The sequence below is a fragment of the Bombina bombina genome, chromosome 4, assembly GCF_027579735.1.
Source record: "Bombina bombina isolate aBomBom1 chromosome 4, aBomBom1.pri, whole genome shotgun sequence".
NCBI lineage: Eukaryota > Metazoa > Chordata > Amphibia > Anura > Bombinatoridae > Bombina > Bombina bombina.
This window is the reverse complement of record NC_069502.1, coordinates 1,118,576,990-1,118,602,158: the sequence shown is the minus strand read 5'-3', so window position 1 is coordinate 1,118,602,158 and position 25,169 is coordinate 1,118,576,990. Positions and strand designations below refer to the sequence as shown.

Below are 25,169 nucleotides of genomic sequence, written 5' to 3'. Positions count from 1 at the left end.
AAATATGTGTTAATAATGAATCGATTTAGCCCAGAAAAAGTCTACAGTCTTAATAAGCCCTTTTTGAAGCCCTTATTTACGATCGTAATAAACATGGCTTACCGGATCCCATAGGGAAAATGACAGCTTCCAGCATTACATCGTCTTGTTAGAATGTGTCATACCTCAAGCAGCAAGAGACTGCTCACTGTTCCCCCAACTGAAGTTAATTGCTCTCAACAGTCCTGTGTGGAACAGCCATGGATTTTAGTGACGGTTGCTAAAATCATTTTCCTCATACAAACAGAAATCTTCATCTCTTTTCTGTTTCTGAGTAAATAGTACATACCAGCACTATTTCAAAATAACAAACTCTTGATTGAATAATAAAAACTACAGTTAAACACTAAAAAACTCTAAGCCATCTCCGTGGAGATGTTGCCTGTACAACGGCAAAGAGAATGACTGGGGTAGGCGGAGCCTAGGAGGGATCATGTGACCAGCTTTGCTGGGCTCTTTGCCATTTCCTGTTGGGGAAGAGAATATCCCACAAGTAAGGATGACGCCGTGGACCGGACACACCTATGTTGGAGAAATGTATTTAATAAATTTAATTTTCCTATAAATGCATTATCTAAAATGGTTGAGTATATATTATTTGTATTGTTTCTTTACAAAGAGTTTGGAAAGCATTGCTAGACAGTAAAAACACAATTTAAAATGTCCCTTTTTGCTTTAAATAAAGTGATAAAGGGTAAAAATGTCCATTATATCTTGATAATTACCGTTTCGAAAGATCTATTAGTTTTTCAAATTCTTTAGAGTGCTCGGCAACTGCAACAAGGGCCTTAAGGCCAACCTGAAATATAATGAGTGTGAAATATTGTTCCTGTGTAGGAGTTGAAAGATATTTGCAACCAGAATTAAACTGTAGATACAAACAGGGAAACAAGTCTGCCAACCACTGCACAAACCTTAATATGAAAGTTACACCATATTCTCAACAGACAATGGCCTCTATTTATCAACCTGTCAACTTACCTGCATTCACCGGCACCAATACGCTCGCCTAAGATCGCCCAACATCGCTGCCGCGGACCTGAATACGTTCTCCAAAATTATCAAAAAAGCTGTCAAAAAGCCGCGCACCAAGTACAGCTTTCTTGCTATACTATCACTAAACACCCACACTATACTATACTGTTTAACCCCTATACCGCCGCTCCCGGACCCCGCCGCAACTCTAATAAATATATTAACCCCTAAACCGCCGGTCATGGACCCCATCAGCAACTAAATAAATTGTTTAACCCCTAAACCGCCACTCCCAGAGCCCACCACAACTAAATACATTGTTTACCCCCTATACTGCTGCTCCCGGAGCCCACAACAACTAAATATAATTATTAGCCCACCGCTACCTACATTATACTTATTAACCTCTAATCTGCCGCCCCCTACACCGCCGCCACCTACATTATACTTATTAACCCCTAATCTGCGCCCCCCTACACCGCCGACACCTACATTATATTAATTAACCCCTAATCTGCTGCCCCCAACGTCGCCGACACTATATTAAATTTATTAACCCCTAAACCTAACACCCACTAACTTAAATATAATTTAAATAAATCTAAATAAATATTCCTATAATTAACTAAATAATTCCTATTTAAAACTAAATACTTACCTATAAAATAAACCCTAAGCTAGCTACAATATAACTAATAGTTACATTGTAGCTAGTTTAGGATTTATATTTATTTTACAGGCAACTTTGTATTTATTTTAACTAGGTAGAATAGTTATTTAAATAGTTATTAAATAGCTTTCGCTGCTTTCAGACTCCCATTGATTCCTATGGCATCCGCCGCCTCCAGGGCGGCAGATTGAAAACCAGGTACGCTGGGCCGTAAAAGTGCCGAGCGTACCTGCTAGTTATTTGATAACTAGCAAAAGTAGTCAGATTGTGCCGAATTTGCGTTCAAAACATCTGTAGTGACGTAAGCATCGATCTGTGTCAAACTTAGTCCGGCGGATCGTATGTTACATCACTAAATTCTACTTTTGCCTGTCTGTAGGGTTTCATAAATAAGGCAAATCAGGCTCACCACAAATACGCTGCGGAATTCCAGCGTATTTGCGGTTGACAGCTTGATAAATAGAGGCCATAGGCTGTTATGGTTTGAACTGTGATTATTATGGATGCAGCGCTGCAATGAAAGGACTTTCTGCTTAGGTGCTGAAAGGGTTTTTAAACAAAGATGTGTCCGACTGTCCGAGTATGATGGTGAGGAGACATACAGGAGCATGAATATAAATAGTTTAAAATAAAATGAATGTATATGAATGCTATAGAAAGGCACGGCTTTGAAACAGATTATGACAGATTAAACATGGGCCTGTAAAAGATAACATATTGTGTAAATGATGCAATCTGTACTTGCCAATTAAAGGAACAGTAAAAAATTAAGATTTGTATCTAAAATGTTTAGTTATGCATCATTTATGTAATTTAACTCTGAAAATTTAGCAAATAACTGCAAATAAAAGCATTTTATACTAACTTTATGAGCGTGGCTAGCCTGGTTATCTGCTAACTAAAGCCCAGATTGACTCCTCAAAATAAGGCAAATGTTGGGTGGTGTTTGGCTATTGAATAATAATTGCAGAAAAAGGGATGTTAATTTGTTTTAAAGACGTTAAAGGGACATGAAACTCAAAAAATTTTCTTTCATGATTCAGATAGAGAATACAATTTTAAACGACATTCCAGTTTACTTCTGTTATCTAATGTGCTTCATTCTTTATATATCCTTTGTTTAGGAAATAACAATGCACGTGGGTGAGCCAATCACGAGGCATCTATGTGCAGCCACCAATCAGCAGCTACTAAGCCTATCTAGATATGCTTTTAACAAAGGATATTAAGAGAATGAAGCAAATTAGACAATAGAAGCGAATAGGAAAGTTGTTTGAAATTCTCTATCTGGATCTATCTATCTGGATCTTGAAAGAAAAATGTAGGGTTTCACGTCCCTTTAAGACTTGGCTGATGCATTTATTCTTTAGCAGCACTACACAAATGTATTGTAATTACAAGGTGTTTATTGTCTCTTTATTAAGGAAAGTTGTAGGGTTTTGCTTGTGTGGCCATGTCTTATAAGTATTTATTTCACAATATCATGGGGCTTTTGCACATTTGCTTAATAAGTATAAACAGCAAATCTTTTTCTACTTTGTGAATTACGATTCTTGCTTTAAACAATGCAATTTTATTCTGAAACTACCAGAGACCAACACATAAAAATAAATACATGTTCTTATTTGTTACTGCGTCATTTTAGCCTTAGTGATTTGCGTGGGTTAAACACATAGTTAAAGGGACACTGAACCCAAATTTTTTTCGTTCGTGATTCCGATAGAGCATGCAATTTTAAGCAACTTTCTAATTTACTCCTATTATCAATTTTTCTTCGTTCACTTGCTATCTTTATTTGAAAAAGAAGGCATCTAAGCTTTTTTTTGGTTCAATACTCTGGGCAGAACTTTTTATTGGTGGATGAATTTATCCACCAATCAACAAGAATAACCCAGATTATTCACCAAAAATGGGCCTGCATCTAAACTTACATTCTTGCATTTCAAATAAAGATACCAAGAGAATGAAGAAAATTTGATAATAGGAGTAAATTAGAAAGTTGCTTAAAATTGCATGCTCTATCTGAATCACAAAAGAAAAAAATTTGGTTCAGTGTCCCTTTAATGTATTGTGCTGGAGCTGTATAGAACTGTTGATCTCAAAGGAGAAACGGTTGGTGACCAAATCAGCAGTGGAAGTCGCACGACCGCCTTAGTGGGTACTGTACACATAGACTTGCACCTTCACTACTACTAAAATTGCATGCTCTAACGATTTAGATCATGTATTTTTTTCACTAGAATACCCTTTAATATACCAAACAACCTAAGAGTAATATGCAAGGTAGCATTTATGGGAGACAAAAGGGTAGAAAACCCTGCCAAGAGTTGTACTGTTGTAAATAAGCTATCATGAAGGTGATCTACAAAACAGCTGGGCTCATAGGTTTACATGCTAAGGGGGTTCAAGGGGATGACAAAAGGAGGATAGGAACTAAAATAATTAGTGTATATTGCATGCATCCCTGAACAGTAGGATCTTCAAGGAGCGCTTGAAACTTTGAAAACTAGGGGAGAGTCTTGTTAAGCAAGATAGGGGTCAATCTGGAGAAGTCTTGTAGACAGAAATGTGACCAGATAGCAAGAGAGGAGAAAGGGAGGTCATAAACAGAGTGAAGGAGATAGGAGGGAGAGTATCTGGAAATAAGATCTGAGATATAGGGGAGTAGTGTTATTGAGGGCCTTGAAGGTCAGAGTCAGGATTTTGTTTTTAATTCTGGGGGTTAGAGGAAGCCAGTGAACGAATTGGCAGAGAGGTGCAGAAGTTGAAGAGTGACGTGTAAGGAAGATCAGCCTGGTTAAGGCATTTATTATTGATTGAAGTGAGATAGATGGCTGATAAGAAGATTGTAGAGGATGGAGATGCAATAGTCAAAGTGGGAAATGATGAGAGAGTAGATTAAAATCATAGTTGTGTCTTGTGTGAAGAAATAGCAAATTTTGGAAATATTTTTAAGGTGGAAACAGCAGGAACTGGCAAAGACTGGATGTGGGGAGTGCAAGAAAGATCTGAGTCAAGTGTGACCCCAAGACATTCGGGGTTGGGGTAATGAGGTTATTATCAAGGGATAGAGGTTTTGGAAGAAGGGGGAGAATAAGGAGATCAGTTTTGGAGAGATTTAGCTTAAGGTAGTGGCAGGACATCCAGGATGAAATATTAGGACAGTTAGTGACACGAGTTAGCAAGGAAAGGGATAGGTTTGGTGCAGAGAGGTAGATTTTGGTATCATCAGAATAGAAATTATATTGAAACTTGTAGGACTTTATTTAAAAACCTAAGGATTAGATATTGGTATAATCAGAATAGAAATTATATTGAAACTTGTAGGACTTTATTTAAAAACCTAAGGATTAGATATTGGTATAATCAGAATACAAATTATATTGAAACTTGTAGGACTTTATTTAAAAACCTAAGGATAACGTATAAATTGAGAAGAGAAGGGGATCAAGGACAGAGCCTTGTGGTACTCTAACAGAAAGTGGTAAAGGGGCAGAGGATGCGCCAGAGAAGGCTACACGTAAGGTACGGTAAGACGGGTAGGAGGAGAACCACAAGAGGGCTGTGTCACAGATTGGAGGGTTTGGAGCAAGAGAGGGTGGTCAATAGTGTCAAAGGCTGCAGATAGATTAAGACGGATTAACAGAGAGAAGTGGCCATTCGATTTTGCTGTAATTTTAGGTCATTAGTAACCTTAATGATTGATGTCTCTGTGGAGGGGTAAAATCCAATGGATCGAGGAGGGAGTTTAATGTAAGGAAATGTAATAAACATGTATATACAAGCCTTTCCAGAAGTTTTGAGGCAAAGGGGAGTAGGAAAACAGGGTGGCAATTGGATGTGGATGTTGGATCGAGAGAGGATTTTTTGAGAATTTGTGTGATTAATGCATGTTTAAGTGATGAGGGATATAAACCAGTGCTGAGGAAGAGATTGAAAACTTACTTTCTTTGCTTCTTCTAAAACATCATTGATATCCTGAAACAAAAATCAAATAAATAAAGGTCAATAGACAACATAAATTACTACATTTATGTGCAAAACATTACAGGAAAATCCTGGATTGGAAAAAAATACTACACAACCAATAAAATAAAAAATGACAGACAAAAATCATGGTATCATGTCAGTCAATCCGCTGTGTGAAAATTATTTGTTTGCTGAACTTACAGTAGCCAAAATTCAATAAGAATAAAGAGGCCATTCTTATGAGTCAGAAAAAAAGGCACAGTTGTTGCATAAAATTGACTCACTAAGAGATGAAGAGATTGTTAAAGTGCAAAAAAGAAAAAGCTCTAATGTGTTACAGGCAAGCAATCTTGCAAAAATAAACGTGTGTTAAACACCTGCAAAGAGATTAAACACACAGTTAAATGTAGCTCCAGAGCAGCAATACACTACTGGGAGCTAGCTGAAGACATCTGGTGAGACAATGAAAAAGAGGCATATATGCATAGCCATCAATCACTATCTCCCTGTAGTCCATTGCTGTTCCTGAACTTACCTAGATATACTTTTCAACAAAGAATACCAAGAGAGCAGAATGAATTTGATAACAGAAGTAAATTGAAAAGCTTCTGAAAAGTTTAATTTTGACTTTCCAATAGCATTGCAGGGTCACTAGTGATAAAATGACATGCTCTAATGAACTAGATCTTTTTTTTCTCACTATTATGACCCTTAAAGGGACAGTAAAGTCTTAGTTAGACATTCATGATTTAGACAGAGCATACAATTTAACAATTTACTTATATATTTTATTTACTTCCTTCTCTTGATATCCTTTACTGAAAGGTTCATCTAGGTAAGCTCAGGAGCAGCAAAGTAGCTGCTGATTGGTGGCTGCATATATATATATATATATATATATATATATATGTCTGAGGACGGACTTATTGTCCGAAAACGTTCACAGAATGATACCAAGATAATGTAACAAACTGGAAAGTTGTTTAAAACTTAAATAAAAATTCTGGGTTTATGTCCCTTTAAAAGTTTTATTTAGAAGGCTCCACAAAGTAATTGAATATATAATTTCTATCTAGGCATCTCCAAACTTAGTACATGTATATTTTATGAATGTATAAATTCTGTATGCAAAGTAAACATATTTTGTGTAACAGATAGCTAATATAAAAAAACCATACTGCATGGTTACTATTTCGTACATGTATTATTTATATATATTGGCATATGTTCTAATTAAAGCTAATATAAGTATAACATATCAGACTACAAATATGGCAGCACATAAACCATCTAAATTAATAATATCCGGAGACTCACAGTTCCCAAAGATACTCGTTTATATAAAATAGCAGAGCAGTTTAAAAGGACATGAAACCCAAATTTTTTCTTTCGTGATTTAGAAAGAGTATGCAATTTTAAACAACTTTCTAATTTACTTCTATTATCTAATATGCTTAATTCTCTTGACATACTTTGCTGAAAAGCATATCTAGATAGGCTCAGTAGCTGCTGATTGGTTGCTGCACATAGATGCCTCGTGTGATTGGCTCCCCCATATGCATTGCTATTTCTTCAATAAAGGATATCTAAAGAATGAAGCAAATAAGATAATAGAAGTAAATTGGAATGTTGTTTAAAATTGTATTTTCTACTTGAATCATGAAAGAAAAATTTTGGGTTTAGTGTCCCTTTAACTAATGTGTTAAGAGATCATCATCCATAAGTTGTCACATTATTTCATTCAAAATGGTAAAGTTTTGAGATCTAAACATATATAATGTAAAAGGGAGACTGGATCATACAATAGCAACAAAAACAAGTTGTCAGTTTGATCCTACTCTACATTCCTGATACCCAACACTTTGTATTACTCTATAAGTATTTATATTTTTAAAATTCTTGTCTCCAAAAAAAATGTGACCGGCCACTAGGGTCTTTTATTAGGAGCATCTTCCCAATTTAGTATTTTAGCATTTTGTATGTTCAGTGGTGCCACTGTTAACACAAAGTTTATACAATGTTGCGAGTACCCAGGCTGCATGAAAACCTGGGAAGTTAACCCCTTCCTGCCTTCAGTTTCCATTTTCTTGAACAACTAATATTGTGCCATGTGAAGTTAACCTTTTCATGAATTCAGCTGTGTATTACACTATTAATTCTTGTTTTTTTTATCCATTACACAAAAATTCCAAATGACCTCAAATAACCTTTGGTGTTATTAACCCTTTCTCTACTTCTATAGGTGATGTAGTGTGTGTGTGTGTGTGTATGTATAATGTGTGTATTTGCATAAGGGCTGTTGCGTGTGGTGTGTGTGTGTGTGAATGGGTGATGTATGAGTTAAAGTGATGTTAAATCATAGCATTTTTGAAACGCTAGGATTTACCAGTGCAACAAATAAAGGGGACTTTCGGTCAAGAAGTATAAAATACTTCATGCTGAAAGTACCTTTATTTGCCTGTAGCATATGCCACGCTGAGCAGCTGCCTGCAGCAGAACATTATTTTTTCAATGAGGTGACGTTTCCACCTCTTAGCCAATAGCCGTGCGGCCCAGCTGGCATTATGCTGGATAGCTAGCACACTATTGGCTAAGATCACCTCACTGAAAAATAGCGTTCTGCCATGGGCGGCCTGAGCCGCTCAGTGTGACATACAGTACAGACAAATAAAGGAACTTTCAGAATTAAGTATTTTATACTTCATGACTGAAAGTCCCCTTAATTTGTTGCACTGGAAAATCCTAGCGTTTCAAAAACCCTAGGATTTACCTTCACTTTAAGGAGAGAGATTTCATAATTTTCGTGAGAGACAGTTGATTCTTAATTTGCTTTATGGAAAGGGTTAAAGGGACAGTCAACGCAAAAAATGTTATTGTTTAAAAAGATAGATAACCCCTTTACTACCCATTCCCCAGCTTTGCACAACCAAAATTGTTAGATTAATATATTTTATAACATTTAAAGCTCTAAATGTCTGCCTGTTTCAAAGGCTCTTAATCACATGCTTTTGTATTTGCTTTTTCACAACAGGAGACTACTAGTTCATGTGGGCCATATAGATAACAATGTGTTCACGCCCGGGGAGTTATTTAAGAGTTAGCACCACACAATACTAAATGCAAGTCAATAGATAATAAATGCGAAGTCATGTGATAAGGGGCCTGTCAGAAGATACTTAGATACAAGGTATTTACAGAGGTAAAAAGTATATTAATATAACTATGTTGGTTGTGCAAAACTGGGGAATGGGTAATAAAGGGATTATCTATCTTTTAAAACAATAAAAAATATATTGTAGACTGTCCCTTTAATGTAGGAAATGTAGTTCTAGTAAGGGAAAATGCAATAAAATGGGTTAATCTTGCAGGGTGACTAATATTGGCATTACATGGATTAAGAGACTTGAAATAATATGTAATTGGATGTAAGGAAATGGTTAAAGGGACAGTCTAGTAAAAACTAAACTTTCATTATTCAGATAGGACATGTAATTTTAAACAACTTTCCAATTTACTTTTATCATCAAATGTGCTTTGGTCTCTTGGTATTCTTAGTTGAAAGCTAAACCTAGGTAGGCTCATATGCTAAATTCTAAGCCCTTGAAGGCTGTCTCTTATCTGGATGCTTTTTTATTTGCTTTTCCCAACAGGGGAGTGCTAGTTCATGTGAGCCATATAGATAACATTGTGCTCATGCTCGAGGAGTTATTTAAAGTGATGGTACATTTTTAACGGTTGTTTCATCAAGTATTATTCTACTATTAATTCTAAGCTAAATCACCAAGTTTTTTTGTAAATCTCTTATTCCTATATAAAATAATAATGTATTATACCTACAGAGCATCTATCGAGTACTTATAGAGCGCAAACTAATCACCCGTGAGGGTCTCAAAGCGCTAAGGGAAAGGGGGAGGGGGGGGGAAGGGGATGGGCGTTCAGTCAAAGAGCCAGATTTTGAGGTCCTTTCTGAGCTTTGTAAGGGAGGTGGATTGTCTGAGGTGCAGCTGGAGGGTGTTCCATGTCTTTGCTGCCATGTGGGAGAAGGATCTTCCGCCCGCTGTGGATTTGCTGATGCGGGGGATGACTGCAAGTGCTTGGTCGGCCGATCAGAGTTGTCTGCGGGGGTGTCAAAATTTACGCGGTGGTTGATGTATTCGGGTCCGATGTTTTGTAGGGCCTTGAACGCATGGGTAAGGAGCTTGAAGGTGATTCTCTTGTTGATGGGAAGCCAGTGAAGGTTCCTTAGGTATTCGGTGATGTGGCATTGGAGATGGATGTCGAGGATGAGTCTGGCTGAGGAGTTCTGTATACGTTGGAGTCTCTTTTGGAGTTTGATGGTGGAGCCTGCGTAGAGTGCATTGCCGTAGTCCAACCGGCTACTGACGAGGGCGTGGGTGACTGTTTACTTGGTTTTGGTAGGGATCCACTTGAAGATTTTTCGTAGCAGGTGGAGAATGTGGAAGCATGTTGAGGTGATGGCATTGATTTGTCGGTCCATGGAGAGCGAGGAGTCTAGGACAAAGCCTAGATTTTGTGCGTGGTCGGTTGGGGTTGGAGGGTGACCGAGTGCTCTGGGCCACAAGGATTCGCCCCATGCGGATTTATTGGGTCCGAGGAGGAGGACTTCGGTTTTGTCTGTGTTCAGCTTGAGCCGGTTGTCATTCATGCAGGTGGCGACTGCGGTCAGGCCTTCATGGACGTTCTTTTTGGCGGTGGTGAGATCTCGGGTGAGTGCGATGATTAACTGGGTGTCGTCGGTGTAGGAGACGATGTTGAGGTTGTAGCGTTGGACGATGGCGATCCACTCCAGGGCTTTGCTGCAGATGCCAGTGTCATGTAGACGGGTGCGGAGGGTTTTGTGGTTGACAGTGTCAAAAGCTGCTGAGAGGTCTAGAAGGATGAGGGCGGCGGTTTCTCCTCGGTCGAGCATGGCGAGGATGTCGTCTGTGGCAGTGAGGAGGGCGGTTTGGGTGCTGTGGTTGCTTCTGAAACTGGATTGGGAGTGGTCCAGGGTGTGGTTGGCCTCAATGTGGTCAATAAGTTGCAAGTTGATGGACTTCTCTATGACTTTGACCGGGAAGGGGAGTAGTGAGATGGGGCGGTAGTTATTCAGGTCCGTGGGGTCTGCCGAGGGTTTCTTCAGCAGGGGTTTCAGTTCTGCGTGCTTCCAGACATCCGGGAAGGTGCCGGTTTTGATGGAGCAGTTAATGGTGCAGCAGAGTTCAGGGGCGATGGTGTCTCTTGTTTTGTTGAATATGTGATGGGGGCATGGGTCCGAGGGTGAGCCAGAGTGGATGGATTTCATGATTCTGAGGGTGTCCTCTGTGGTGAGGGGGCTCCAGATAGTCCATGTGTGGTGTAGGGGGGGTGAATTTGGGAAGGGTGTCGTTGGATGTAGGGGGGTGGGGGTGGAGGTTGAGTTATGAGGCATGAAACTGTCATAGATGTCGAGGATCTTGCGGTGGAAGTGTGCAGCGAGGGTACTGCAGAGGTCCTGGGAGGGTGGGATGTTGGTGGTGTCGCTGTTGGGTTTAGAGAATTCCTTGATGACTGAGAACAACTCCTTGCTGTTGTGTGCGTTAGAGTTGATTCTTTCTTGGATGGCTGTTGTTTTGGCGGTTTTTATGAGGTGGTGGTGAGTGGTGATTGCTTCCTTAAAGGCAGCATTTTCCAGAAGGGTCTTGCTGAATCTCCAGGTTCTTTCCAATCGTCTGCAGTGGCATTTGGAGTCCTGGAGGGCTGGGGTGAACCAGCTGGCCTTGCTGATGGTTTAGCGGCTGGACGGTTTTTTGAGGGGGGCGAGGGTGTTGAAACAGTTTGTAATCCAGCGGTGGAGGTTGTGGGTGGAGGAGTTGGCGTCTGTGGAGGTAGGTGGGGAGGATTTGTTTAGGGTGCGGTGTAGTTTATCTTGGGTGATGTTGTTCCAGATTCTGCAGGGCGGTGGTACTGTCAGAGGTGGGTGTTGGGTTTGTTGAAGAAGTGTATGCAGTGGTGGTCAGTCCAGAGGAGTTTGGTGATGTGATTGACTGAGATGTGGTTGCCTGAGGAAAAGATCAGGTCAAGGGTGTGGCCAGCTGTGAGGGTTGGGTGGTTTACGAGTTGCTTCAGTCCGATGGTTCCGAGGTTTTCCAGGAGGGTGGAGGTGTTGTGATCATTGGGGTTGTCAAGATGGAAGTTGAGGTCACCGAGGAGGATGTAGTCCGTTGAGGCGAGGGCATGGGGTGCGATTTGGTTGGTGATGGAGTCGCAGAAGGCAGGATGAGGTACAGGAGGTCTGCAGATGAGGGTGACACGGAGGGTGGTGTTGGGGTTGACCTTGATCTTGAAGTGTAGGTGTTCTAGGCCTGGTGAGCAGGGCCGCCATCAGGGGGTGACAGGGGTGACTCCTGTCAGGGGCCCAATGAGCCAGGGGGGCCCCCATGAGGCAAGAACTAAAAAAAAAAAAAAAATTTTGGCAGCCACCAGTGGGAACTACAGCAGAGTGCTAATTGAGCATGGGAAATGTTATTACAAGGAGTAAAGTATTAGCATTTGAGAGGATTTCTGAGTGTGCACTAAACCACTATGCATAGAGTGAGCCAGACTTGGCACTTACGTTTGTACAGTGTGTGCCTGAGTCAGACGGCAGATTACTTTCATTTGCAGAGAAGGTAGGACTTATTTAGCAAATGTTTTTTATTTCTTTGTGCAATTTCGGATTGTAACTTCAGTGTGGTAGTAGTTGCATGGTGGGGCCATTTTTTTTAGCAGCAGTGTATTTATGATTATTTGACAATGCTGTAGAAATTCTATATTTAAAACCATGCAGAAATGTTTCCTCCTCAATACACAAATGGTAGGTGCCTTTTTGGCAGATATGCATTTTATATTTATATATATATAACATTCCAGTTCACTGCCCCTTTATGCAAGGACTTTCCAGATGCAAGGAGGCATTTTATGTTATGTTATACTCTCAGACTAAGATTGCTCAGTGTTTGAAATGAGACAGGTTAACTTAAAACTGTTCAGTTTACACTACAGCTGACTTAATTTTGGAATACATACCAGCAAGCCTAAATCCTGCATTTAACCAGATCTAATGGTATGAGTACCACAGTTTATGGTTCCACCAAGACCATATAGAGTACAGCATTTTCAAAATCCATAAGTACAGCTGACAGATGGGAACATTTGTACACTATATTTGAAGTGGTGCTCTTGGTTGGGGAAAATGGGGAAAAAACAAACAAACATACTGTATGTCAACCTTTTAAAACTTTTCTTCATCTAGCCATCTACCCAGATAATTAATGTACAATTTTGAATTCACAGAATTATTTTTGTTTACACATTTACAAATATGATTCTTTAAAAAGTGATCTTTTCATTTCTGCAATTTTTTTTATCATGCATGTCACACACTGTTGATTTAGGGGATGCAAGGTGCATACATGTTTCCTCCTGTGAGTGTTTCTGTGGGTGTCTGTGTTTATGTCTTTGTGCTTTGGTTTGTGTCTCTATGAGTGGATGTCTGTGAGGGTGTGTGCATATGTCTTTGAGCTTTTCTATGGGTGTCTCTGTGAGGGTGTGTGTATGTTTGCCTTTGTGTATTTTCTCTGGATGCCTCTGTGAGGGTGGGTGTGTGTATGTATGTCTGTTTTCTGTGGATTTCTCTGTGAGGGTGTGTGTTTTCTGTGGGTGTCTCTGTGAGGGTGTGTGTATGTCTTTGTGTGTTTTCTGTGGATGTCTCAGTTAGGGTGTGTGTATGTCTGTGCATTTTCTGTGGGTGTATCTGCGAGAGTGTGTATTTATGAATGTGTGTTTTATGTGATTGTCTCTCTCTGTGTGTGTATGTCTTTGTGTGTTTTCTGTGGGTGTCTGTGTGTGTATGTCTTTGAGTGTTTTCTGAGGCCGTCTCTGTCTTTGTTTTCTTGGGTGTATGTGCAAGTTTGAGTTTGTGTATGTGTCCATTGTCTGTTCCTTTTTAGGACATTTGACCTTACTATTGATTATTCACATCTTTCTACAGACTTTGAGACTAATGAGACATTTCTGGAAGTCACCAATCCACCATTAAACCTTTAAATTGTTTAGGCAGTTCAGGGCCCTTCCTTTAAGCCACTGCATGCTGTTGCCATCATTTAGTTGGCATCTTCCTTGACAAAAAGATAATCAGAACTCCATATTTTGTTTTGTAAATCTCCTTTTTTGACAAAACTGTAGTCTACCTCATTACTTGTCAGGTCAATGTAAACAAGTGCTGAGATTGTATGTTATTATTATTGGTTATTTGTAGAGCGCCAACAGATTCCGCAGCACTATAAACAAAGGGGAGTACAACAAAACAATTAAAGGGATCAGATGGGTAGAGGGCCCTGCCAAGAGTTGCACTGTTGTAATACACTCTGTGTCTATATGTGAATCCTTATGTGTGAGTGTGTGTGTTTCAGTGTGTGAGTGTGCCTGTGTGTTTCTGTTTGTGTGTTACTACCTACTTTAAAACATTTCCAAGTTTGACTACACTTAAGAATAAAGTGCATATACGTTTTAGTCACTTGGTAAAAAAAATTGCACATGTTAAGGGGGGGGGGGCTGATCAATGGTTGTCAGGGGCCCCAAAATTTCTAGTGGCGGCCCTGCTGGTGAGTGGTCGTCGGAGCTGGTTGTGACTTGGATGGTGTGTTTGTGGATGATGGCGATGCCTCCTCCAGATCGGTTCCTGCGGTCTTTGTGGCAGATCTTGTAGCCATCGGGTATTGCAGTGGCAATGTTCGCAGCTGATGCGGGGTTCAGCCAGATCTCGGTGAGGAAGGCGACATCTGGGGAGGTGGAGTCTAGCAGGTTCCAGATTTCGAGGGCATGCTTGTGGATGGAGCGGGTGTTGAGGAGGATGCAGTTGAGGTAATTGCGGCTATTTTGGGGGTGGGTTAGTTGGTTGGGTTGTGGTCCGGAGGGAGGGGAAGGAGCAGTTGCGGCAGGTGAAAGGTCCGAAGGTGTTGGTCGGGGATGTGTGGTGGCAGGCGTTCGATCTGCCGGTGTTGAGTGCGTGGAGGGTGCTGGCGTCGTAGTGGCGGCAGTTTGAGGTGCCAAGGTTTGTGGCGTTGGGTGCAGTCGGGGCGTGGACGGGCTTGCCTTTGGCGCAGTCGCGCAGCGAGCACCATTAAATATAGCAGGGAAGGTGGGCGGGCTGGTTAGCTGGATAGGGGGTAGGTGTTAAAAAAAAACAGGGCAAACACAATACAGCAAAATACAGAAGGGACAGAGAGCATTACTGCTCCTTGATTCGCCCCGCCATTACTTCCGTATATTTTATTCTTCCCTGTGAGCGAGCTGAACCACCCCTTTCTATGTAATAGCATAGGTATGTAAATCTTGTTTGTTTGCTCTGCGCATGCGTCTAATTTTGTATGCAATACATTGTATTCAATGTATTGTATACATTGTGATCATTGCAAGCGCAGCTGTTATCAGAGACAGCTTACAGATAACAAACACGTGCCTTATACAATATTGCAAGACGATCTTGTCAATACATTTCCGATAGCAATGAATAAAGTGCATGCGCACAAATAGATGATTTGGCCATCTAAACAAGCAATAGAAGATGTAGGGCATGCGCATAAGTATTGAGGGGCGTATTTTCTTGGAGGAGTGTCGCCGACTGGCCTGGTCTGACATTGGATTAAAAAAAAAAAAAAAAACGTGACCATGCGAAATCAATGGCGGCCGATGTACGGGAGGAGGATGGGATTGAACATTTTAACATTATAATCGCAAGTATTATAGAATATAAAGTGAATTAGATAAATCGATGAATTAAAGTGACATTTTATACTTTCATAAATGAGCGTTATTTGTAATATGGCTGAGTTTACCATCTCTTAAGAGTTAGCACAACACAGCACTAATTGGCTAAAATGCAAGTCAATAGATAATACATTTAAAAAAGTAATGTGATCAGGGGACTGTCAGACGATGCTGAGATACAAGGTAATCACAGAGGTAAAAAGTATATTAATATAACTATTGTGTTACAGAAGCATTAGTTATTTTGTTGTGAAGAGCTTATTTCCCAGCAGCAATGCCTGAACCAGCAAGCCAGCGCCTAAGAAGGGCTCCAAGAAAACCGTAACAAGTATCATTTCATAAAGAGTTAACTCTTTTTTTTCAGCTTTTAGAAACTATTGTCTAATCACCTCTGGAGCCAGACTGCTAATTGATAAGATGAACTTGTAAACTTGTTATCTTAAGTACTGTAATCCTATTGTGGCCTGTCAAAGGACAGTGCTCTCTATCTAAATGTGTGATGGGGGATTTTGTGCTTCCCCCCCTCTCCCCCTGGGACTGCCCTGTGTGCATGTAACCTTAATAAAAAGCAGGCTGGGCATCCCAGTCCTGAGTTCTTGTTTGACCCTCAATCGCAGCGTTGACTCGTTTTTGTGGGCAGAAGGGTATCCTAGCTGTACTGCAGCTAAGGGAGATTATTCTATATTTGCGAGACTCATATAGAATACTATGGAAAGCAGCTTCTCCCCTCTTTAGCAATAGGGATCCAGGCTACTAAGCGGTCCATCTCTCAGCGAGACTAAGGGTAACCGTAACATATTGGTTATGCAAAACTGGGGAATGGGTAGTAAAGGGATTATCTATCTTTTAAAACAATAAAAATTCTGGTGTAGACTGTCCCTTTAATGTAGCACATGTGCTTATAGTGAGGGAGACTAATCTTGGCATTGCAGGGGTTAATAGGAAAAGGGCTTAATGGTTAATAACTAATGGCATTGAAGGGGTTCATAGCAAAAGGGATTCAACTCAGTACAGGTATACCTCACTTTACAGCGCTAACCTGGAGCTGAAGTTAAACCTCCAAGGACTTTGAAACAGTGCTGTACTCATCGTAAAATTGCGAGAAAGGTGACTGGCACCATTTTTTATACTAAACTTGGCGCTATTGCACCCCTAATATATGTTAGTCCAAACATGTTATCGAGTTTTTAAACACTCTGGCAAGTGAAAAGAAAGCTAAATCCACCTTGTTTCACTTTAATGCGGTTAAGTTGTCTAGCAGCAGTTCACATCTACAAGCTGACTGTTATTATTATCATTTTTTTGTAGGGTGCCAACAGATTCCACAGCGCTACAGTTTCTTCAAGTTGCAACATTGTATAGAAATGATCAACAGTTGGCTGGTATTTTAAAATCGATTCTGCCACAAGGGACAGATACATACGCTAAAATATGACAAATATGACATTTATATGTTGTTACAGACTTTTTTGTAATTTGATTCATTCTAGACAAACTATTTTATGGAGCAGTTCAACCCTTTACATTTGGCTAAGCATTACAGCTTGTAGTCACATTTACTTATATGTTATCCAGCACAGAATGACGTACCCATGTATACAGGACGCCTGCGGTGCACAAATCAAAAGCCGCAGGGCTGCACGTTACAATATTCTACTATAGAGTAAATACTATATAGCTAAAATATTCATAATCGAAAAATTATAGCAAAGTGTTTTTGTTGATGTCCCTTTTAAATTTGTAGTCAGTAAAAAAAACAGAGCAGAGTATGCTCCTCAATATTCCTCCTCTTACATGATCAAAGTCTGAGGCAGTCAGGTGACAGTGACAGTCCACTAAACCAGAAGAAATCTCCATACTGGACACCGTGTTTTCAATAAACGCATAGCACAGTTCTGTACCCAGCTGGGCTATGCGAATGCGCATGCTCAGTACTTCACGAATAGCCCACTGCCGCCCTTATACTACAGGTTCAAAACTTGTTATTTATTGTGTTATTTATTGCACACATTTAATATTTCACCACTTTTTTTAGTTTGCTTACATTAAAACGTATAAATGAAGAGCAACACATTAGTAATGGAAATCATAAGAGTAGTAAGATGGCGATTGAATAACTTCCGGATATCGAAGATGACGTCATGTAAAGGTGCACCAGCGATCATTAGAGTTGTATTTTCTTCTTCCCAATGGGATGCGTCCAGAAGGGACTTTTGTGTCTCTTGGATTTGTGTCCCTTGATTTATTTTACACAGGTACATGCAAGCGGAACATAACGCTTAGTACCCGGAACTAATGAACGTACTCCAAGGATTCTACCCGAGACGGGTTTGGAACTGTCACTTTCGGGGGCGGGGCGGGAGTAATATTTCGAATCTGGAAAATGGCGGCAAATACACGGCGCCCCCCCGTACTGAGGAGGTCGAGAAGAAAGCTGGGTAGTGCGGGGGTCGCCAATTCGTCTGGCAGCGGGGAATCATTTCAGGAGAGTCGTAACAGCTCCGGGGGATCAAGGACGAGTTTGCCGCCTGAGTGTATAGACCTTGGGGAGGCCTGTGCCAATAGGGATACTGCTGTAATCTCTAGCGAGAGCCAAGCCCGGACTTCTTATGATAAGACTTGTGGAGGTACCTCTAGTGAGTGCATACCGGGGGCTTCCCATCACAGGATACAAGCAGGAGATGAAGAACTGCGGACTTGTAATAATATACATGCTGGTGAGAAAGAAGCGTCAGAGTCACAACAAGGGATCTCCGGTGAACGGTCTGTACATGAAGCTTGTAAAAACACCCAAGTTGGGGCTTTCAATGAAACGCCTGTGCCGGGAAACTGTGCTAAGATAAAGACCAGGGCCTCCAACCACAAGCCTGTACCAGGAGATACAAAGATCCAGTCTGGGTCCTCCAGTGACAAGACTGTGACAGACACCTGCGTAAAGAGTCAGTCTGAGCCCTCTAAAGACAAGACTGTGCCAGACACTTGCACAAAGAGTCAGACTGGGTCCCACATTGAAACTACTCTACCAGAAGCCTGTACTAAACGCCAATCTGGAGCCTCCAGTCATAAGCTTCAATTAGGAAGCTCCAAAAAAAGCCAGGATAGAGCTGTCAGTGTGAGACCTGTTACTAGAGCCTCTATTAAAACCCCAACTGGGAGTACAAAAGATAAACCTGTACTTGGGACCCCTACCAGAAATCAGATTGGAACCACAACTAAATGCCAGACTGAAGGTTACAGTTTGAGTGTGCTGCCCGATAATGAAGAACCAGGGAACTGCAGTAATATCCAGGGTGGGGACATTGACAGACAAGTCCCAGAAACCTCTTGTACAGAGCAGGAAGGATTCTGTGAGAGAGTAAAGCCAAACATCCCCACTGAGAGCCTTTCTTTAAGAACTGATGAACCAGGGATAAGTTCAAGAGAGAAGGCAGCTCAAGGGGTTGAGGAACCAGGGACCTCCACTGTTAGACAGGTCAGGCTTCATGAAGATGTCACTAGTGAGATGACAGTCCGGGACCATAGGGTACGTTGCTGCTCTAAACAGTTGCTGGAGGAAGTCCTATCCATGTATTCAGAGTTCAGCAAAGAACTGCTGGGAGGTCAAGAGTTGCTGAGCCCTGGTAAAATAGAACAAGAACATAGGACCAATGCATGGGTGAGCAAAAAAGTGACAGTGTAACCCTTAAAGGATCATTCAACTTTTCTAAATGTAGTTTATTTATTTTAAAGTTATGCTTAAATATTAATTCAAACAGTTTTTTTTAGGGCTGCAACAACTAATCGGTAAGTTTGATCATAAAAATAGTTGACAACAAATCTCATTAATAATTAGGTGATCAGCGATTAGGTGGTCAGTTGCACAGCACCAGCTGCTTTAAAGGGACAGTCAACCCCAAAATTACTGTTACTTATTTAGATTAGTTAAAGGGCCATAATACCCAAATGTTTAAACACTTGAAAGTGATGCAGCATAGCTGTAAAAAGCTGATTAGAAATTATCACCTGAACATCTCTATGTAAAAAAGAAAGATATTTTACCTCCAAAGTTCCTCAGTAGCCACCTCCCATTGTAAAGGATTTCTAAGCAGCATTTTAGTGTGTTTGTCCTGGGACATCTGAAGGGACTAGCATCGTGCACTCTCATATTATTTCACCAATCAGGTAAAGGAAGCTTACTATGAAATCTCATGAGAGTTAAGTGAAATCTCATGAGATCACAGTAAGAGTTCATGACCTCAGCACTGCTGATGCTGATTGGCTGCTGTTCATTTCTTCATTTTTTTAAATTTGTTTACCTGCAGCTGGGAGCAGCTGAGTATAACTTTTTACACAGAACTTACTCTGCTGAGCTGAGGAGACTGTGAGGTAAAATATCTTCCTTTTTTACATAGAGATGCTCAGGTGATATTTTCCTGTCAGCTTTTTACAGTTATACTGCATCAGTTTCAAGTGATTTAGCATATGAGTATTATGTCCCTTTAATTAACAATCTTTACATCAAACTTTAGCCCAATTTTCATCTAAATAAACTTTGGCAGAAAATACTTACTAGATCTCATCTGGCAGTTTTGAAATGGCCACCTGACTCCTCTGACATCTCCCAAAAGCTTGAACTGCAGCACTAGTACAGGATCCTCTCGTCCCTGTGCGCTCCTTTCATTCAGTTCATTGAGAGTGTGTAGTTGCCTCTCTAAACATTGACTTTAGTGTAAGCCATGACATGGGATGTGATTAATGGAAGTGTCACTGTGCTGCAGTGAGTGCGCGAGTGGTAATCTGAGGGTTGCTTGAGATAACAACAGTAAATATAGACTCACTGGGGGCCAGTGTATGCCTGATAATACCTAATATAACGCTGCACACTTTTCAGTAGTGAACGATCTCCAACCACCACTGCTGTGGTGAACCTGAAGAGAGCTGTGAGAATCTGAAGTTCTGGCTTGTGGGGCTCTTTTTAACAGCAGTGGTGGTTGGAGATTGTTCACTACTGAAAAGCACCGGTGTATGTGGGATGGCTTAGTACGGGTTTGTTATGTAGCTAGTAATCTTTTGTGAGGCAATGGAGAGGGGAATGGATGAATTCTATTGCAATCTGGCACCACCAGGGTCGAAGTTATACCCTGAAATACATGTCCCAAATGTTGTGAGGGCGTGTGATTCAAACGTAGCCACAGTCGCTAGGATGAGAAACATAGGAGCTCTATTAAATTTGGTCTTTGTTTCCAATTCCACTATTACAAATCGATACCTATATTTTGTACAATAATTATCCAACAATCTTATTTTTTTTTTTTTTTTTTAATCGGAATAATACACCGGTGCTTTTCAGTAGTGAACGATCTCCAACCGGTGTAAGCAGGTAGGGGATTGGGTGACCACAGAGGGAATGTGTATTATACTAACAGGAGCACATAATATTCTAAGGATTGCTCTAGTAATAATTATACTACCAAAAAGTGTATTGCTCACAAGCTGTGTGAACGTTAACAGTGTAATTATGGATATGTCTGGGTGCCGAGTGTACCTTGCTGAGAATGGAAGTGTCACTGTGCTGCAGTGAGTGCGCGAGTGGTAATCTGAGGGTTGCTTGAGATAACCGTAAATATAGACTCACTGGGGGCCAGTGTATGCCTGATAATACCTAATATAACGCTGCACACAGCAGCACACAATCTGCATCTGAAGAGAGCTGTGAGAATCTGAAGCTCTGGCTTGTGGGGCTCTTTTTTTAACAGCAGTGGTGGTTGGAGATCGTTCACTACTGAAAAGCACCGGTGTATGTGGGATGGCTTAGAATGGGTTTGTGTGATTCAGATTCAGTGCTGCTGTGTGCAGCATTATATTAGGTATTATCAGGCATACACTGGCCCCCAGTGAGTCTATATTTACTGTTATCTCACAGCTCTCTTCAGATGCAGATTGTGTGCAGCGTTATATATTAGGTATTATCAGGCATACACTGGCCCCCAGTGAGTCTATATTTACGGTTATCTCAAGCAACCCTCAGATTACCACTCGCGCACTCACTGCAGCACAGTGACACTTCCATTCTCAGCAAGGTACACTCGGCACCCAGACATATCCATAATTACACTGTTAACGTGCACACAGCTTGTGAGCAATACACTTTTTGGTAGTATAATTATTACTAGAGCAATCCTTAGAATATTATGTGCTCCTGTTAGTATAATACACATTCCCTCTCTGGTCACCCAATCCCCTGCCTGCTAGCTCTGGTCACCCAATCTCCTACCTGCTTACACCGGTTGGAGATCGTTCACTACTGAAAAGCACTGGTGTATTATTCAGATAAAAAAAAAAAAAAGATTGTTGGATAATTATTGTACAAAATATAGGTATTGATTTGTAATAGTGGAATTGGAAACAAAGACCAAATTTAATAGAGCTCCTATGTTTCTCATCCTAGCGACAGTGGCTACGTTTGAATCACATGCCCTCACAACATTTGGGACATGTATTTCAGGGTATAACTTCGACCCTGGTGGTGCCAGATTGCAATAGAATTCATCCATTCCCCTCTCCATTGCCTCACAAAAGATTACTAGCTACATAAACCCGTACTAAGCCATCCCACATACACCGGTGCTTTTCAGTAGTGAACAATCTCCAACCACCAATGCTGTTAAAAAGAGCCCCACAAGCCAGAGCTTCAGATTCTCACAGCTCTCTTCAGATTCACCACAGCAGTGGTGGTTGGAGATCGTTCACTACTGAAAAGTGTGCAGCGTTATATTAGGTATTATCAGGCATACACTGGCCCCCAGTGAGTCTATATTTACTGTTTACATACAGATAGAAGCACACTCACAGGAACGAACAACTGGCTCAATACTATTGTTAGCCTGTTCAATGGCGATTTACCACCTGGGTGCAGCTTCTTTTAGCCCAGTAATGCTTTTCACAGAGTAGAACTTTCCTTTAGTAAATCAGTCTGATCCCGCCTATTACAGTCAGTCCAGCGCTGAAATACCAGGCAATTCCTCTCTGAACAAGGAACACAGCAACCCCAGACGATCGTTTCGGCCTTCATTGGGCCTTGTCAGTGAGGTGCAGCCATATTCCTCTAAGCACAGTGAGCAAGGAGTCCACGTCTGGTTTCCCCTTTTTCCCATAGGGAGACTAAATACATACAGATATATCAGATTCACCACAGCAGTGGTGGTTGGAGATCGTTCACTACTGACTGAAAAGTGTGCAGCGTTATATTAGGTATTATCAGGCATACACTGGCCCCCAGTGAGTTTATATTTACTGTTATCTCAAGCAACCCTCAGATTACCACTCACGCACTCACTGCAGCACAGTGACACTTCCATTTATCACATCCCATGTCATGGCTTACACTAAAGTCAATGTTTAGAGAAGCAACTACACACTCTCAATGAACTGAATGAAAGGAGCGCGCAGGGACGAGAGGATCCTGTACTAGTGCTGCAGTTCAAGCGTTTGGGAGACGTCAGAGAAGGAGGAGTCAGGTGGCCATTTCAAAACTGCCAGATGAGATCTAGTAAGTGTATTTTCTGCCAAAGTTTATTAAAGGGACATTATACACTCATTTTTTCTTTGCATAAATGTTTTGTAGATAATCTATTTATATAGCCCATAAAGTTTTTTTTTTTAAAATTAATGTATAGTTTTGCTTATTTTTAAATAACATTGCTCTGAATTTCAGACTCCTAACCAAGCCCCAAAGTTTTATGTGAATACGCTCGACTACCTACTCCAGCTTGCTCCTGTTTGTGTAAATGGTCTTTTCATATGCAAAAGAAGGGGGAGGGGGGGAGTGTCTTATTTGCCACTTGCAGTGGGCTTTCCAGCTACCTTTTCAACAGAGCCAAAGTGACAGCTTCTAAGTAAGTTTTTAAACAGTTTTATACTGGATTTTTATATCAGTATCTGTGCATCTTATTCTTTATAGTAGTGTCTATTACATGCAGTTATATGAAAATGAGTGTATACTGTCCCTTTAAGATGAAAATTGGGCTAGAGTTTGATGTAAAGATTGTTAATTAATCTAAATAAGTAACAGTAATTTTTGGGTTGACTGTCCCTTTAATCTGATGATCTACTGCAACTAAGATTGTGCAAAAAAAATTTGAATTTTTTTTTTTTTTTAATCCTTTTTTTCTATTCGATTAATCATCAGATTAATCGGATAGAAAAATAAATAAATAAAAATGTTTGCATAATACCATGTGCAGGAGTTCATCGAATTGAAGCAGCTGGTGCTGTGCAATTAACCAACTAATCGCTGACCACCTAATTGATAATTAAATTCTTTGACAACTATTTTTATGATCAATCTTACCGATTTAGTTGTTGCAGCCCTAGTTTATTTCAAAATTTCTTCAGATTTCACCGTATTTTTTTTTTTTACCAGTCTTATTATGTAAACTCCTCCTCCTTCAAAAATTCCCTTGACTCTCATTTATTCCACCTATCAAATATTTTTATTTTGCATATCTAATTAGTCTGTGCGCGTCCCAAGCGTTCCCGAGTGCATGCGCAATTAAATCGCTCTAATGCATTTTTAAGTTACTGACAAGCAATTTAAAGGGACATAATACTCATTTGCTAAATCGCTTGAAAATGTAACTGTAAAAAGCTGACCGGAAAATATCACTTGAGAATCTCTGTGTAAAAAAGGAACATATTTTATCTCACAATTTCCTCAGCTCACCAGAGTAAGTTCTGTGTAAAAAGTTATACTCAGCTGCTGCCCAGCTGCTGGTAAAAAAAAATGAAGAAATGAGCAGCAGCCAATCGGCATCAACAGTGCTGAGGTCATGAACTCTTTTACTGTGATCTCATGAGATTTCATAGTAAACTTCCTTTACCTAATTGGTTAAATAAGATGAGTGTGTACGAAAGCTCGCTCCTTCCGCTGTCCCGGGACAGACATACTGATTTGCTGCTTAGAATTCCTTTACAATAGGATGTGGCTACTGAGGAATTTTTGAGGTTAAAATATCTTTCTTTTTTACATAGAGATGTTCAGGTGATATTTTCTAGTCTGCTTTTTACAGCTATGCTGCAGCATATTCAAGTGTTTCAACATTTGGGTATCATGGCCCTTTAAATTAGATTTTTTTTCTACAGAAGAATTAGTCTGACTGATATATGAAGGGGAACGTGACTGCATCTGATAAAAGCTGTGATTAATTTTTTTTAAAGCGGAGTAAACGTGTCATTGAGCATCTGGTACCAGTTGCTTATGTCTCCTAGAAACCCACATTACACGTCTGCTACTTCCTTTTTGTCAAATACATTGCATTACTTATGGGTATATGCATCAATGTCTCCATACAATACATTGTTTATAACTTAAATATTGTTAGTATGCGCGTATGCAAGTCACCATATTCAAATTTTAAATGTATACTACAGACAATGCAACTCACAGCACCTTGTCTGAATGTGCGTCACACGGCTGAATTGCACTGTGCATTATTCCTTTAGTCTCTTCAGCGTGAGAATAAACTACATCGCCCATAATCCTGTCTGCTGGATTCTACAACTGACCAAATTGCTACATGAATTTAGTCAGCGGTCTGCAGAGCAAAATCGCGAGTGGAGTAAAAAGATCTTCACTTACAATACAAGTGTGCATGAGCAAATGCGGCTTGCGTGTAGCCGCAGTCCTTTCTGTATAGTGTGAACCAATAGGACTGCTGACAATAAATAAGAGGGTTTGGAAAATCCAAAA

General features: G+C 40.4%; 2 protein-coding genes across 4 annotated transcripts in view; one reads left to right on the top strand and one right to left on the bottom strand.

The window, feature by feature from the left end:
* The window catches only part of TATDN3 (TatD DNase domain containing 3), a 126,505-nt gene extending 109,122 nt beyond the window's left edge, over positions 1 to 17,383 (bottom strand). For all 3 annotated transcript variants that reach the window (XM_053712457.1, XM_053712458.1, XM_053712459.1), the window contains exons 1-3: positions 17,237 to 17,383; positions 5,630 to 5,662; positions 765 to 838 (exon numbers count right to left, since the gene is read on the bottom strand). In XM_053712457.1, the coding sequence (XP_053568432.1) occupies positions 765 to 838; positions 5,630 to 5,662; positions 17,237 to 17,368 (239 nt within the window). In that variant the 5' untranslated portion in view covers positions 17,369 to 17,383. The remainder of the gene's footprint in view (positions 1 to 764; positions 839 to 5,629; positions 5,663 to 17,236) is intronic.
* A 234-nt stretch (positions 17,384 to 17,617) lies between these two features.
* NSL1 (NSL1 component of MIS12 kinetochore complex) overlaps positions 17,618 to 25,169 on the top strand; it is a 41,979-nt gene continuing 34,427 nt past the window's right edge. The window contains exon 1 of the mRNA XM_053712456.1: positions 17,618 to 19,097. Coding sequence (XP_053568431.1) covers positions 17,826 to 19,097 — 1,272 coding nt within the window. The 5' untranslated portion in view covers positions 17,618 to 17,825. The remainder of the gene's footprint in view (positions 19,098 to 25,169) is intronic.